Source organism: Heterodontus francisci, chromosome 22 (assembly GCF_036365525.1).
Source record: "Heterodontus francisci isolate sHetFra1 chromosome 22, sHetFra1.hap1, whole genome shotgun sequence".
Taxonomy (NCBI): Eukaryota; Metazoa; Chordata; class Chondrichthyes; order Heterodontiformes; family Heterodontidae; genus Heterodontus; species Heterodontus francisci.
The window spans coordinates 49,075,596-49,092,100 of record NC_090392.1 but is presented as its reverse complement, the minus strand read 5'-3'; the positions used below and the strand labels follow the sequence as shown (position 1 = coordinate 49,092,100).

Below are 16,505 nucleotides of genomic sequence, written 5' to 3'. Positions count from 1 at the left end.
GTTGGAGTTGAATTGCTCCCAGAGCACCCTGGATGGATATGGCTTCCTACTGAGAGCCTTTTCCCTGCCTCCTCTGCCTCACTCTTTGAGCAGGTTGACCTTCTCTGTGTCGCTCCCTGTCATGCTGCAGGCCAAGGGGAATACAAACTACTGTATCCATGGCTGAGAGAAAGTGTTTTGCCCAGAATCCTTGAAGTCAGGACCAAGGCCTTTACCATGTGTCACAGCATGCCCTGTAGACTTCAGCAACTTTAACCAACAGTACTAACTTCCAAACTGTTTTACAAACTCAGCAACAGCCAGTTCACTGGTTCCACCAGAGCCTTCCTTGGTCCAAACATGGACAAAAGATCTGGATTCCAGAAATAAGGTAAGAAAGACTGCCTTTGATGTCAAGGCAGTGGTTTTTTTTCAGGTTCGCACTTGCTGCTGTTCAATATTCAGTGTATTTACACCTAATCTGTACTAATGCTTTGTCTTTCAACACACCATTAACATATTGTTTGCCTTTGCTCCATGACCTTTTGGTCAGCTATGTGGCCTGGTCCAATCTAGACCTCCTTTGTTATCTCTTGCCCCACCCCCACCTCACTTGCTTATAACCTGTGACTTTTCTAATATTTGTCAGTTCCGATGAAGGGTCACTGACCCGAAAGGTTAACTCTGCTTCTCTTTCCACAGATGCTGCCAGACCTGCTGAGTGGTTCCAGCATTTCTTGTTTTTATTTCAGCATTTGACTGAGTGTGGCATCAAGGAGCAAAATTGAAGTCAATTGGAATTAGGCAGAAAACTCTCCACTCGTTGGAGTCATAGTGAGCACAAAGGAAGATGGTTATGGTTGTTGGAGGAGAATCATCTCAGCCCCAGGACATTGCTGCAGGAGATCCTCAGGGTAGTGTCCTAGCCCAACCATCTTCAGCTGCTTCATAAATAACCTTCCCTCCAACATAATGGCAGAAGTGTGAATGCATGCTGATGATTGCACAGTGTTTGGTACAATTCACAACTTTTCAGATACTGAAGCAGTCCATGCCCCCATGCAGCAAAATGTGGGCAATATTCAGGCTTGGGCTGACAAATGGCAAGTAACATTAGCATCACACAAGTGCCAGGCAATGACCATCTCCCACAAGAGAAAATCTAACCATCGCCCCTTGACATTCAACAGCATTACCATCGCTGATGAATATCCTGGATGTTACCATTGAACAGAAACTGAACTGGACCAGCCATATAAATACTGTGGCTACAAGAGCAGGTCAGAGGCTGGGAATTCTGCAGTGAGTAGCATCTACTGACTACCCAAAGACTGTCCACCATCTACAAGGCACAAGTCAGGAGTGTGATGAAATCCATTTGCCTGGATGAGTGCAACTCCAGCAACACACAAGAAGCACGACACCATCCAGGACAAAGCAGCCCACTTGATGGGCACCCCATCCACCACCTTCAACATTCACTCCCTTCACCACTGGTGCAACAGTAGCATCATAGTGTATCATCTACAAGATGCACTGCAGAAACTCGCCAAGGCTCCTTCAACAGAACCATCCAAACAACCTCTACCAACTAGAAGAACAAGGGCAGCAGACGCAAGGGAACACCACCACCTGCAAGTTCTTCTCCAAGTCACACACCATTCTGACTTGGAACTATATCGCTGTTCCTTCATTTCATTGGGTCAAAATCCTGGAACTTCCTTCCAGCAACACTGTGGGTGTACCGTCACCACATGGACTGCAGCGGTTCAAATAGTCAGCTCATCACCACCATCCTAAGAGCAATTAGGGATGGGCAGTAAATGCTAGTCTTACCAGCGACGCTCACATCCAATGAACAAATGAAAAAAAAGGACAAATCAATCAGCAACTAACCTGAAAGTACTTGATGATTTCTTTGAACAGTGCTGGTGGGGTGTCCTTCCTGCTGCTTAATGCATAATCTGCTGTGTGAGGTCAAGAGAGGGCATTAGCTGGAGTGTTGAACTCCAAAGTGACAATGCTGGCGGCAAATCAACATGTAACGCCAAATGAGGTCACAATTTCCCTACTCTGCACGCTTCCGGCACACGCTCCTTGCATCTGTGCTAATGCCCTATCCAAGATGGTGACTGGTGTGGCCCAAACTAGAAGTGCAGGCACAGGATGTGGACAATTTTGGGACAAGAATGGCACCAATAGCGCTGATAAAAGCAGCACTACGCAACTGAATTTTGTGGCACCTATTAGTGAATCGCCCTAAAAACCCTCTTTATGACTCTCCTGTGACACGATCTCGGTGATCCTTGGTATAATGCAGTGTGGCGCTGGAAGAGTTCCTGATTTTAACTCTGGCTTTTACTCTTTGCAATAAAAATAAATGGCAAAGAACACACTGACATGCTTTACTGAAATTTTATTCCATTTATTTTAGTGTTAATTAGTTACACAAGTTCAGTCAAAAAGTTGACACAAGCAATATGACTGAGGGAAATTGCCAGCTCGGGTCTGATAATAATATTGTGTTATTCTGATCGGGGAGTGAACCCTGTTCAGAGTCAGAGCGCATCTGAAGTGTAATTAATGTCTGATGCTCATGTCAAAAACCACATTGAAATTCCAGTGGCTGCAGTAAATAAAAGGAGAAGATCTTCCAAGTTAGAAATCCCGGCACAGAGCTTTGAATGACATAATCGTATAATGGGAATTCAGGCACAAAGATCAACATCTCTCACTCCTAGTGACAATTTTTCTTCTCAATAAATAGATAATCATGCAGGCTGTGAACCAGCTGTGTCAATCGCCATGTTTAGTTTCTGGCTATACACTCACGTTGCATCAAACTCTGTACTGGGAGCTCCAACTGTTAATATTGATTCCTTGATTTCTCTGTATTTTGTATCTCTGACCCCCACTCTCCTGCATCATGGTGCCATATGCCCACATTTTTTCATTCTGTGATCCACTGAACACCATTTTCGATGAGTGGAACAGAGCCTCTGTGTACATTACAAAAGAAGACTTGTATTTACATAGCACTTTTCGCAACCTCAGGATTTCCCAAACGCTTTACAGCCAATTAAGTACTTTTGAAGTGTAGTCATTGTTGTAATATAGGAAACATGGCAGCTAATTTGTGCACAGCAAGCTTCCACAAACAGCAATGAGATAATGACCAGAAAATTTGTTTTAGTAATGTTGGTTGTGGGATAAATAGTGGTCAGGACACTGGGGATAACTCCCTGCTCTTCTTCAATATAGTGCTATGGCATCTTTTACATCCACCAAAGTGGGCAGATGGCATCTCGGTCTAACAATTCATCTGAAAGACATCACCTCAGAAAATGCAGCACTCCCTCAGTACTGCACTGGACCATCAACCTAGATTTTGTGCTCAAGACACAGCTGTACTCAGAGGCAAGAGTGCTACCCACTGAGCCACAGCTGACCATTATACAATGATGGTGAGGAATATGTTACTGGATAACACGGGATATTGTGAGCCTAGTCAAAAAGAAAAAGGAAGCATTTGTAAGGGCTGGAAGGCTAGGAACAGATGAAGCACTTGAGGAATATAAGACAGTAGGAAGGAATTTAAGCAAGGAGTCAGGAGGGCTAAAAGGGGTCATGAAAAGTCATTGGAAAACAGGATTAAAGAAAATCCCAAGGCTTTTTATACATATATAAAGAGCAAGAGGGTAACCAGGGAAAGGGTTGGCCCACTCAAGGACAGAGATGGGAATTTATGTGTGGAGCCAGAGGAACTGGGCGAGGTGCTAAATGAGTACTTTGCATCAGTATTCACCAAAGAGAAGGACTTGATGGATGAGGAGCCTAGGGAAGGGAGTGCAGATAGTCTCAGTCATCTCATTATCAAAAAGGAGGAGGTGTTGGGTGCCTTGCAAAGCATTAAGGTAGATAAGTCCCCAGGGCCTGATGGGATCTACCCCAGAATACTGAGGGAGGCAAGGGAAGAAATTGCTGGGGCCTTGACAAAAATCTTTGCATCCTCATTGGCTACAGGTGAGGTCCCAGAGGACTGGAGAATAGCCAATGTTGTTCCTTTGTTTAAGAAGGGTGGCAAGGATAATCCAGGAAATTATAGGCCGGTGAGCCTTACGTCAGTGGTAGGGAAACTATTAGAGAGGATTATTCGGGACAGGATTTACTCCCATTTGGAAACAAACAAACTTATTAGCGAGAGACAGCATGGTTTTGTGAAGGGGAGGTCGTGTCTTACTAATTTGTTTGAGTTTTTTGAGGAAGTGATGAAGATGATTGATGAAGGAAGGGCAGTGGATGTTATCTATATGGACTTTAGTAAAGCCTTTGACAAGGTCCCGCATGGCAGACTGGTACAAAAGATGAAGTCACATGGGATCAGAGGTGAGCTGGCAAGATGGATACAGAACTGGCTCGGTCATAGAAGACAGAGGGTATCAGTGGATGGGTGTTTTTCTGAATGGAGGGATGTGACTAGTGGTGTTCCGCAGGGATCAGTGCTGGGACCTTTGCTGTTTGTAGTATGTATAAATGTTTTGGAGGAAAATGTAGCTGGTCTGATGAGTAAGTTTGCGGACGACACAAAGGTTGGTGGAGTTGCGGATAATGATGAGGATTGTCAGAGGATACAGCAGGATATAGATCGGTTGGAGACTTGGGCGGAGAAATGGCAGATGGAGTTTAATCCGGACAAATGTGAGGTAATGCATTTTGGAAGATCTAATGCAGGTGGGAGGTATACAGTAAATGGCAGAACCCTTAGGAGTATTGACAGGCAGAGAGATCTGGGCATACAGGTCCACAGGTCACTGAAAGTGGCAACGCAGGTGGATAAGGTAGTCAAGAAGCAATACGGCATGCTTGCCTTCATCGGTCGGGGCATAGAGTATATAAATTGGCAAGTCATGTTGCAGCTGTACAGAACCTTAGTTAGGCCACACTTAGAATATTGCGTGCAATTCTGGTTACCACACTACCAGAAGGACGTGGAGGCTTTGGAGAGGGTACAGAGGAGGTTTACCAGGATGTTGCCTGGTCTGGAGGGCATTAGCTATGAGGAGAGGTTGGAAAAACTCGGATTGTTTTCACTGGAACGACGGAGGTGGAGGGGCGACATGATAGAGGTTTACAAAGTTGTGAGCGGCATGGACAGAGTGGATAGTCAGAAGCTTTTTCCCAGGGTGGAAGAGTCAGTTACTAGGGGACATAGGTTTAAGGTGCGAGGGGCAAAGTTTAGAGGGGATGTGCGAGGTAAGATTTTTACACAGAGGGTGGTGAGTGCCTGGAACTTGCTGCCGGGGGAGGTGGTGGAAGCAGATATAATAGCGACGTTTAAGAGACATCTTGACAAATACATGAATAGGAAGGGAATAGAGGAATATGGGCCCCGGAAGTGCAGTTAGTTTAGGCAGGCATTAAGATTGGCGCAGGCTTGGAGGACCGAATGGCCTGTTCCTGTGCTGTACTGTTCTTTGTTCTTTGTTGTTCTTTGATTGCACGAAGATCATCCATTTATTCTGAGATACACTAATTCAGGCTCAGAAGCACCTCCATCTTCAGTAAACACATCTTGTGGTGCTTCTGAGGACGTTTCCAACCTCATGGTGAATGAGGAATTTGGATATCTTATTGGTGTCATCTGAACTGCTGTCCCAGCTTCCTTTGGGAAGTGGAGCCTCCACCAACACTATTTGTTGGGTACAGTATTGCAACAGTTTTGTTACTGGAATAGTAATCCAGAGGTCTGGCTTCAAAATCCAGAAAACATGAGTTTGAATCTTGCCATGGGTGTTCAGAGCCAAAGCAAGGTATGCGTACCACTGTCTGTAGATGTAACTGTATGGGCACTTTTCCTACAGCCTAACCTGACTGCGGTCTCTCTGTTTTGGGTTCCCATCTTGTTTCTCCTAATTACTGAGATAGGGGAATTCCCATTGGAAAACGCATTTTGTAAAAAAAAAATTCTCAGGATTTGGGCATTGCTAGCAAAGCCAGAATTTATAGCTCATTCCCACAGGATGGGGATCCATTGCCATGTGGTAGTTTGATTAAACTGAGTGGATTGCTATGTCACTTCAGAGGACAATTAGGGTCAACCATGTTGGTGTGAGACTGGAGTCACATACAGGCCAGACCGGGTAAGAACAGCAACTTTCCTTCCATAAAGGATATTAGTGAATCAGTTTGTTTTTTTACAACAAACTGATCTCATCATGGTCGCTTCAAACTGATTTCAAATTCTCAAACACCCATGGCAAGATTCAAACTCATGTTATCTGGATTATGAAGCCAGACCTCTGGATTACTATTCCAGTAACAAAACTGTTGCATTACTGTACCCAACAATGATGTCATTAATGGAACAAGGGCCAAAAATATTATAACAATTGACACAAAGGCTCATGAGAACCTACATTCCAGCAGAGAGGAAAAGCACATCTAAATCCATGTGGGAGAAACAGCCTAAGTGACTGCTAGAAAACTCATGGAAAGAAAGTGAGCTGGTGGTAAGAGAGAGAGTGGCAGAATGGTGAGAAGACGGCACAGATGGCAGTGCACTCCTGGCGACAAAGTAACATGCAGTGAAATTCAGATATCGTCCATAGCCCATACAGATTAGTGTAATTATGCCTGATGTCAGTCAGCACTTGGACAGAAATCATGGAGCTGGATAGGTGCTTTTTTAATGTTTTCAGACAAACTAGGGGAATACCGATCATCATTATGACTTTATCAAACTTTCAGTGTTTTGTGTCGGAGAAAGTACTCTGCCAGCTCCTCAGGCACCATCTCCAACTCTCAGGTGCTGGGTGACTCAGCGGCTGCAACATCACCTTGGTCAACACCAGCGGACGGAGATTCAATGGTGGCTGTCGTGGTAAATGTCTCCTCAGCAGAAGCGCCTGCACTGGTCTCTGCAAGATTGAATGCAGCCATTGAGAATATGTCCTGCGTTCTTAGGGCAAGTAATACCAAGCTTCCCCCACACCCCCACCCAACATATGAGGCACCAATTGATTTCCTCTAGAAGGGCATGAGACTTCCATTTCATGACTGGAGGTTACCACAGAACATTGACCTCTTTAATAATCCACCTTTGTAAATGATACAAAAATTCTTTCATTTTTAGTCTGATCAGGCTTTTTATATTTGTGATGTCCTTCTTTCAGGGAGGTTCTTACAAGTTTAAGGTTGGCCGAAGATACCTTCTTTGGTTCAGTGGAGTAAGCTGCTCCTGTAAGCGGTCCAACACCCCTGATGTGCCAAAGACTTACAGGTTGATAGGTAAATTGGCCACTGTAAAATTGCCCCTAGTGTAGGCAGGTGGTAGGAGAATTGAGGGAAGGTGGGATATGGTAGGGAATATGGGATTAATGTAGGATTAGCATAAATGGGTGGTTGATGGTCGGCACAGACTCGGTGGGCCGAAGGGCCTGTTTCAGTGCTGTATCACTCTATGACTCTATGTGCTGGAATTGATTCACACTTCCCAATATCTACTTATTGGTGTAATTTAGGGATGTAATGTTACTCCTGCTGCAACTTCAGTGGAAGTTCAGTGGAAATACAGGGAGAAACATTGCCACCGGCTATTTCTGGGACTTACCTGATCTTCTCCCTGGTGTCAACTTTGGGTGATCAAGGGAATCACACAGAATTAGGAACATAGAAATATAGGAAATAGGAGCAGGAGTAGGCCATTCAGCCCCTCGAGCCTGCTCTGCCATTCAGCTAGATCATGGTTGATCTTCTACCTCAACGCCATTTTCCTGCAGTTTCTACCCACAGGAATTTACCAAAGTCTCTTCTGAGGATAAAGTATAATGAGAACCCTAACAACGAAGATTGGAAATTGCTACATGAGTGCTGACAACTTACCAGTGGAGAGACTTCAATCATGTCCCAGGCCTTCAATTAACTGCGAGGCCACCATTTGGAAGAAGGGCAGACCTTTCCCCACAGGGATAGAGAGTAACTGAACAGGATGAGTTATCCAAGGCTACTTTTGGGCAAGTCTTGAGGTCAACTCAAGGACAACTCTGGGTGCTGTGACCCAGCGAGACCTGAAGAGAACAAAGATGACAATAGAAAATCCATCTGATACCTTCTGCCTGTTCCCTGCCATCCTCAATATCTTCTCCCTCAGCTGGGGAAGTAACATCAGCATCCTCCGGATAATTAATCTGCTCCCGTGATTCACTAGGTGGTCTATGGGAAGGAAGGTGAAAGGGTTCTGAGGATTAAGATCACCTCCATTCATTTTATCATTTTTCACCTCAAAGAAAACATGGAACAAAAAAATCCATTCGGTCCAGCTAGTCAGCTCCATCCACATAACATATTAAAAACCTTCCATCTGCATGGTCTTTTCCTCGATAAATCCCATCATATTTATGACGGTAATTGCCTATGGAAATACCTTGTAAGCATCATACTCAACTTCCTGTAACAGTTTTCCTCTGACACCTTATTGGTACGACCCCTATTGTTAAAGAACAGTGAGTAACTCACCATGAGCAATACCTGGCAGATCTCTTGTATTAAAATAAACACCTTCACCGTATTATTGATTAGAACCATCTGTTGGCAATGAGCACTAATTTCAAAGCCACAACTAGCTGCTGAAAAAACAATCATTTCACCAGAATACCAGAGCGTAAAAGGTTAAATTAGGTTCACAATTTGCATAAATTTGGTTTGTATTCCCTTGAGATTAGAAGGTTGAGGTGTTTAAAATTGCAATGGGATGCGATAGGCGAGATAATGAGAAACTATTCCCTCTGGTTTGGGAATCCAAAACAAGGAGGCACAATCTTAAAATTAGTCAGGCCATTCAAGAGTGCAATTAGGAGGTACTTTTTCACACAAAGATTGGTAGAAATCTGGAATACTTTCCCCAAAGGGTTGTGGATGCTGAGGGGGAGGGGGGATGAAGGGGTAGTGGCAGGGGGAGAGGTGAGGGGGTGGGGGAAGGGAGATGGATGGGATGTGGGAAGGGGAGGGGGGATACAATAGAAATTTTCAAGACAAATCTAAGCTTTGAGCAGCATCAGGAGCCGAACAGTTCGGGAGTGAAACGTAGAAAACATAGAAAATAGGAGCAGGAGTAGGCCATTCGGCCCTTCCTGAACTCTCAGGAAGCGCTGAAAGTGCTGCTCATTTTACTCTGAAAAACCTTGGACAAACCCAATCATTTTCCGCAAGATATACGTGTACATATTATGGGTTGTGCAGTACTTACCGCTGAAACAGCAGGTCGTGCAGCCCTAAGAAAGAGAGATAGTTGGCCATTATAAATCATCCATATCGTAACACTACCCACAAACTGGTTAAGGGGAACACTATGGTTACACAACAATATTTTAGCAAACATATTTCCTCTGAAACTCAGTGTGATTTTTGTTATTACATTGCAAAGTTATCATTCCTCCCTTGTTCAGGAAGTCATGGCAACAAATATAATGGCTTCATCTTCTATTAATTCTCCCTCCATGCTCAAGATAACAAAGAACCTTTCAGGATATGTTTCCTGCAATATGAGCTCCTTAACTAGACTACACTTAGATTAATAACAGCATTTGCGTTGGGGTTAGTGGGGTGCAAGGGCCACCAGTTGTGGCTGTAACCTGCTGACCTCACCCAAATATCACAAGCTGCAAGGTGCATGAGAGTATCTTCACTTCCAAGTTCCCCTCCATGTCACACATCCACCCAACATGCAATGCCATTCCTTCATCGTTACTGGGTCAAAATCCTGGAACTCCCTACGTAAGTAGGAGTACCTTCACCATATAGACTGTAGCGGTTCAAGAAGATGGCCCACCACCACCTTCTCAAGGGAAACTAGGAATAGGTAATAAGTGCTGACCTTGCCAGCAATGCCCAATCCATGAGTTTTGTCTATTCAATTTTTCAGACTGTATGTTGCTCCCATTCAAGTACTTCACAAACTTGGACTAAACCCCTTTGTGCATTTTTTTAAAACAAGCACTACAACGCCTTTAAAAAGTGGAAAACTTTAACATTAAGTATTCATATAGGAACAGAGGACAAAATGAAATCACACCCCTAGCTAAAGAGAACACTCATGATGCAAAATAATTCCTTATTCTGGAATTAATTCTTTGAATATGTTTTTGTGAATATCTGTGCTTATAAGATCAGGGATATCCGCTATGTGGAATGGGGCAGTTTTCTACTCGACTCCCTAATGTCAAGTACATCCAGGCCAGGTACACTTCATGCACCCAACAATGTGCTTTAATTCCAGTTTCAAAAGAGCAAGAAATATAAATGCAATGTTTCCCCTTCCCCGAGAACAACCCTTGTAATTCCACTAACTGAGATGGCCGATATGATTAGTTCTCTACAGCAGGTACATACTGGGCAACAGTTGGAATCTGTCAGTGGAAAGAGTCTGGGCTGGATTCAAAAGCGGATCACAGAGCTGAAGTAGCAGTGTGCATGTTCAACATGCCACCCAAGTTTCATACTGTGTTAACGGCTGGTGAATAGACAGAATCATTCAGAAACTTCATTTGGTTTGACCCTTTGGCCTCCGTGATCCCCAGCTCCTAACCCGCACTCCAGCCCCATGGCCCGATTCTGGCTTTCAGACCCACTTACCGATCTTGCATCTCTTTGGCATGGGCTGTTCCTCCTCCCTGGTTCCATTATAATAAGACAGCCCAAAATCGGAGGAACCTCAGGCCTCACCATTTAGGCACAAGCCATGAATCCTGTGTCTATATATGCCCAAAAATGTGCACACCTGAATTTCTAGGTTGTTTGCTCATGCTCACCAGTCCTAAGTTTAGGGGGCATTAGGATGTAAATGTCAAACAGCTATCATTGTCCAGAATCAACACCTTCCAACCAATAATATTAGTTACAAATTGCTGTGTGGGGTGAGCCACTAATTGGTTGTCCAGGGTCATTTCAAGTCTTCTGAGATTCGGGTTAAAACACATTGTTGAGTCAGTGCAGCGGGAGCTTTACTTGCCACCCAAACCATGTTATGATTGTTAATCTGTTCATTGTGTATCAATTTTTTGATTGCATGCAGGTGGAGGGTGTTAAATGGGGTCTTTCTTGAGCACTTATAAGCAGATACTTACTGACATTGGTGAAGGGTTTAAGTGAGGAGCTACATGTTTGTAATCTGTTTACTCTGTACAATAAATGTGAAACTGAATACAGATAGGCTCCGGCATTATCCTTCCATTACAAGCTTTCTGGAGTTTAACATGGTAGCAGAGGATGGTTGCCTAAAGCTGAAGGTTGGAAACAAGGAAATTTTTTTTACATAGAAAACTAAAATTTCACAGGCTATTGTGGAAAATATGGCAGAAAGAACGTGTAAATTGTCAGGGTATGAATACGCTCTGCTGTTCTCTGAGTCTGAACCATATGACCAGTGAAAGAATGAAGTAGATATGTGGACATGGGTTACATCCCTACCAAAGAAGAAACAAGGTACGGCCTTGGCGTTGTCACTTCCTACCAAAAGTAAAATTAAAAGTAAAGTGTTTTGTGAACTGGATGCTCGTCAATTCGATACTGATGAAGGGTTGGATCTTCTGTTAGAATTCTTGGGTGAAACTTACAAAAAAGATGATCTATTGAATGCATATGAGGCATGGTCAGACTATGATAGATTTTGGAAAACAGATAGTTATTCAATGGAGGAATATATCATGGACTTTAACAGACTGTATAGAAGATTGAGGAAACTCAATTTAGAGATCCCATGTTTAGTGCTAGCATTTAAATTGCTAGATTGTGCTAGGGTGTCACATATGGACAGGCTCCTGGTTCTAACTGGGGTTCAGGTCTTGGACAAAGACTCCCTGTTGGATCAATGTCTGCTACCTCAAAGAAATTCCTGGGGAAACAGTCATTTCCGGGTTTGAATGAGGTGATACATGTTTGTAATCCTTTTACTCTGTACACTAAATGTGAAACTGAGTAAAGATAGGCTCCAGCATTATCCTTCCATAACAAGCTTTCTGGAGTTTAACAGTGACTGCCCTGGGACTGCTTGGTGGAGCAACGTTAGCTTGGGTCAGTTGATAACACACTCATCTGAGTTGGAAGGTTGTAGGCTCAAGCACTTTTCCAGGATTTGAGTGTGTAATTGGCACTGACACTCTAGGACAGTGCTGAGGGAGTGCTGCATTGTCAGAGGAGCTGTCCTTTGGAAAACTTTGCCTGTTAGATGGCTATTAAAGATCAATGGTACTGTTCAAAGAGCTATGAGTTTTCCTCATATTCTGACCCACATTCTTTACTCAATCAATAACACAGATCAATTGACTGTTCATCTCATTGCTGTTTGTGGGGTCTGGCTGTGAAGCAAACGGCCACCACGTTTGCCTACATGACAACAGTGATTGCCCTTCAAAGTAATTTATTGCATGTGAGGCAGTTTGAGATGTTTCTCAGAGGTGTGATAAGGCACTGGTCTTTTTTACTTTAAATAAAAGGAGGGCTTTACTCTGTATCTATCCCATGCTGTACCTACACTGGGAGTGTTTGGTGAGACAGTATAGAAGGAGCTTTACTCTGTATCTAGCCCATGCGGTACCTACCTTGCAAGTATTTGATGGAACAGTGTAGAGACAGATTTATTCTGTATCTAATCTGTGCTGTACCTGCCCTGGGAGCGTTTGATGAGACAGTGTAGCGGGAACTTTGCTCTGTGCTGTACCTGCCTGGGAGTGTTTGATAATGGCCTATGGCTAGACTTTCAATCCATTTGGTTAAAAATGAGTAGAAATCTATCTGTGGGACCTTACTGTGTGCAAGCTTGGCTGCTGTGTTTTATGCATTACAAAAGTAACTACACATCAACAATATTTAATTGCCTATAAAGCACTTTGGGACATCCTCATGTCATGAAATACACCGTATAAATGCAAGAATTTTTTTTAACCAAAGCTCACTCCATGATTATGCATGAAAAATGACAACCTGGATGAGGAACTAGAAGAGTGTAGACCCAAACCCCTGGATGGGGAACTAGGTGTTGATCCAAATGCCTAGATGAGGAACTAGAAGAGTGTAGTCTCAAACCCCTAGATGAGGAACTAGAAGAGTGTAGTCTCAAACCCCTGGATGAAGAACTCGATGGGTGCAGACTCTGGATGTGTCACTGCCTTCAGAAAAGGAGCATTAAGCTGGAACAAATTGGAAGAGGAAAGTATACAAGAAAATGGAGTATAACCTAGTGAAGTACTGAGGAAAAGCATCACAAATGCAACTTGGGATTCAAAGCTAGAGCATTGCACATCAGCACAGTATTGTGTGTGTGTGTGTCTCTCTGAAATTCCCCAGGGAGTAGTGAGCCTCTGGAATACATTGTTGGCTGGTGTAGATAGCATCACATAGAAGGCAAGTGATTTTATAGATACTTGGTCAATGTGACTGCCTGGAATTTTCCAGAGTATTTTTCACTTATTTGCTCTAGATTTTTTCTCTGTTCTTTTGCATCCCACTGGAGATTATGTGACTGCGGGATGGGAGGAGGTAGGAAGTGTCTAGTTATGATACTCCAGCTATCATCAGGGTGGGGACAACTTGAAAGATCAGCTGACCTTTTCTTGCACATCTATTTCATACGTCTGTAATTAAGTTTTTTTTTAACCCTGTAAAATCAGGTTCAATTCTCCTGGGAATCATCATAGTGAGATTGATGAATTAAAAGCCAGTCATGACCAACAATAGATCCCATAATGATCAGGACAGGCTGGGAGTGACTTACATGGAATGTTTTCACGGTTCCTTATAATGTACTGAAACACCAACACAGTTCCTACAACGGCAACCAGCATTCCGACCACGGCTGCACCAATCACGGCTGGCAAGGCACTAAAAGGTGGGTCCGCTGAAAAAATACACAGGTGACAACTCAATACTGCCCTTTTAAAGTGGTTTACTTCAACCAAGATTGGTCACTTACTTAAAAAAATTAAATAAGTTATGTTACACAAGAATTTAAAAAACAGAAATAAAGCTGCCTTATATAAACACTTAACATATTCACATGAAATTACTTCATCTGAAATTTTAACGAGCTCTCCCAATAAAAGAAATGCAGAGAGATTGATCTTAATGTGAATCTTAATGAAGGAGAGGAGAGAAGTAGCAAGGGGATGAGGGCTAGAGTGGGAATCCCAGAGTGTAGCATCCAAGATGGCTCAAAATTCTGCTGTTGATGGAAAATGGCTCAAAGCTCTGCTTCTGAGGCATGGCAGAGAGATTGAGAACGCACAGTGCCCAACAGTTAAAAGAGCGAAGAGTGGCAAGACACTGGGGCCTGTAAAACTGAGTGAGTGGGGGGGGGTGAAGAAGTGACATCATGAAGGAATTTGAAGACAAGGACGAGGATTTGGAATTGAGAATTCCTGGGGGACAGGGAGCTAATAGCGGTCAACAAGAATGGGAATGATGGGGTGGGTAGGAGTTTGCAGCGGGTAAACTGGAGCTTCAGCGAGTTGGGACTTTACGGCGGATGCTGACTCACTGCATGCTTTCAGTAGGGAACTGGACCATTTCCAGATTGGGGCAGAAATCCCATAATATAGTAGGTAAATGGATTGACAGGTAACACTTGGTCCATGTGATCTCCTGGACTGGTTTTCATTGCCTGAAGAGAGCAATTTCCCAAAAACATTTTCCTACTGACGCTGTGTTTTACTTTGTTTTGGCCTCGCCCTGAAGATTACATGGAGTAGAAAGTGTTCCGTCATTTTTGTTTTCCTTAATCATTCTTGGGATGTGAGCATCACTGGCTAGGCCAGCATTTATTACCCATCGTGAATTGTCCTTGAGAAGGTGGTGGTGAGCCACCTTCTTGAACCGCTGCAGTCCATGTGGTGTAGATCCACCCACAGTGCAGTTAGAGAGGGAGTTCCAGGATCTTGATCCAGCGACAGTGAAGGAACAGTGATATAGTTCCAAGTCAGGATGGTGTGTGGCTTGGAGTGAAACTTGCAGGTGGTGGCGTTACCACCCGTCTGCTGCCCTAGTCCTTCTATGTGGTAGAGATCGTGGGCTTAGAAGGTGCTGTCGAAGGAGCCTTGGCGAGTTGCTGCAGTGCATCTTGCAGATGGTACACACTGCTGCCAATGTGTGTCAGTAGTGGAGGGAGTGAATGTTTAAAGTCATGGCTGGGGTGCCAATCAAATGGGCTGCTTTGTCCTGGATGGAGTCAAGCTTCTTGAGTGTTGTTGGAGCTGCACGCATCCAGGCTAGTGGAGAGTATTCCACCACACTTCTGACTTGTGCTTTGTAGATGGTGGACAGACTTTGGGGAGTCAGGAGGTGAGCTACTTGTCACAGAATACCCAGCCTCTATCCTGCTGTTGTTGCCAAAGTATTTATGTGGCTGGACCAGTTAAGATTCTGGTCAATGGTAACCCCCAGGATGTTGATGCTGGGCTATTCAGCGATGGTAAGGCCATTGAATGTCAAGGGGAGATGGTTAAATTCTGTCTTGTTGGAGATGGTCATTGCCTGGCACTTGTGTGGTGCAAATATCACTTGCCACTTATCCCCTTGCAGCATGTAGGCACAGACTGCTTCAGTATCTGAGAAGTTGCAAATGGTACCGAACACTGCGCAATCATCAGCAAACATCCTCACTTCTGACCTTATGATGGAAAGAAGGTCATTGATAAAACAGCTGAAGATGGTTGGGCCTTGGACACTGCCCTGAGGATCTCCTGCAGCAATGACCTGGGGCTGAACTGATTATCCTTCAACAACCACAGCCATCTTCCTTTGTGTTCGGTATGACTCCAAACAGCGGGGAGTTTTCCCTGACTCCCATTGACTTCAATTTTGCTAGGGTTCCTTGATGCCACTCAGTCAAATGCTGCCTTGATGTCAAGGGCAATCACTCACACCCCAACTCTAGAATTTAGCTCTTTTGTCCATGTCTGGACCAAGGCTGTAATGAGGTCTGGAACTGAGCAGCCCTGGTGGAACCCAGGCTCCAGTTATCATGGTGTGGTGCTGGCTTGATGAAAAAGCTGGTCTTTTCCTGCCTATCATTTTCATATGTTCATACTTTTGAAGGAAGGCACTGGAAAAGATGAGTCTGAAGGTGACAAAGGCATGAATAAGGATTTCTGCAGCAATGGGATAGAGAAGCAGAGGGATCTGGGAGTACAGATATACAAATGACTAAAAGTAGCAACACATGTTAATAAGATCATTAAATAAAAAGCAAATAAAGCATTGGAGTTCGTTTCTATAGAGGTAAAATTGAGAAGCCCAGAAGTTATATTAAATTTGTATAAAACTTTGGTTAGATCACACTTGGAATACTCTGAATAGTTCCAGTCTCCATATTACAAAAAGGATATAGAGGCACTGGAGAAGGTGCAAAACAGATTTACAAGAATGATCCCAGGACTCAGAATCATGAAAGATTGAACAGGCTGGTGCTCTTTTATCTAGAAAAGAGAAGACTGAGGGGGGATCTAATGGAAGATTTTAGGATTATGAAAGGGTTTGAT

The 16,505-nt window shown here is 43.7% G+C and overlaps 1 protein-coding gene across 1 annotated transcript in view; it reads right to left on the bottom strand.

The window, feature by feature from the left end:
- Positions 1-6,725: 6,725 nt before the first annotated feature.
- The window catches only part of LOC137381560 (V-set and immunoglobulin domain-containing protein 10-like 2), a 33,567-nt gene continuing 23,787 nt past the window's right edge, over positions 6,726-16,505 (bottom strand). Inside the window, exons 10-13 of the mRNA XM_068054254.1 lie at positions 13,745-13,867; positions 9,224-9,248; positions 8,087-8,190; positions 6,726-6,896 (exon numbers count right to left, since the gene is read on the bottom strand). Coding sequence (XP_067910355.1) covers positions 6,781-6,896; positions 8,087-8,190; positions 9,224-9,248; positions 13,745-13,867 — 368 coding nt within the window. The 3' untranslated portion in view covers positions 6,726-6,780. The remainder of the gene's footprint in view (positions 6,897-8,086; positions 8,191-9,223; positions 9,249-13,744; positions 13,868-16,505) is intronic.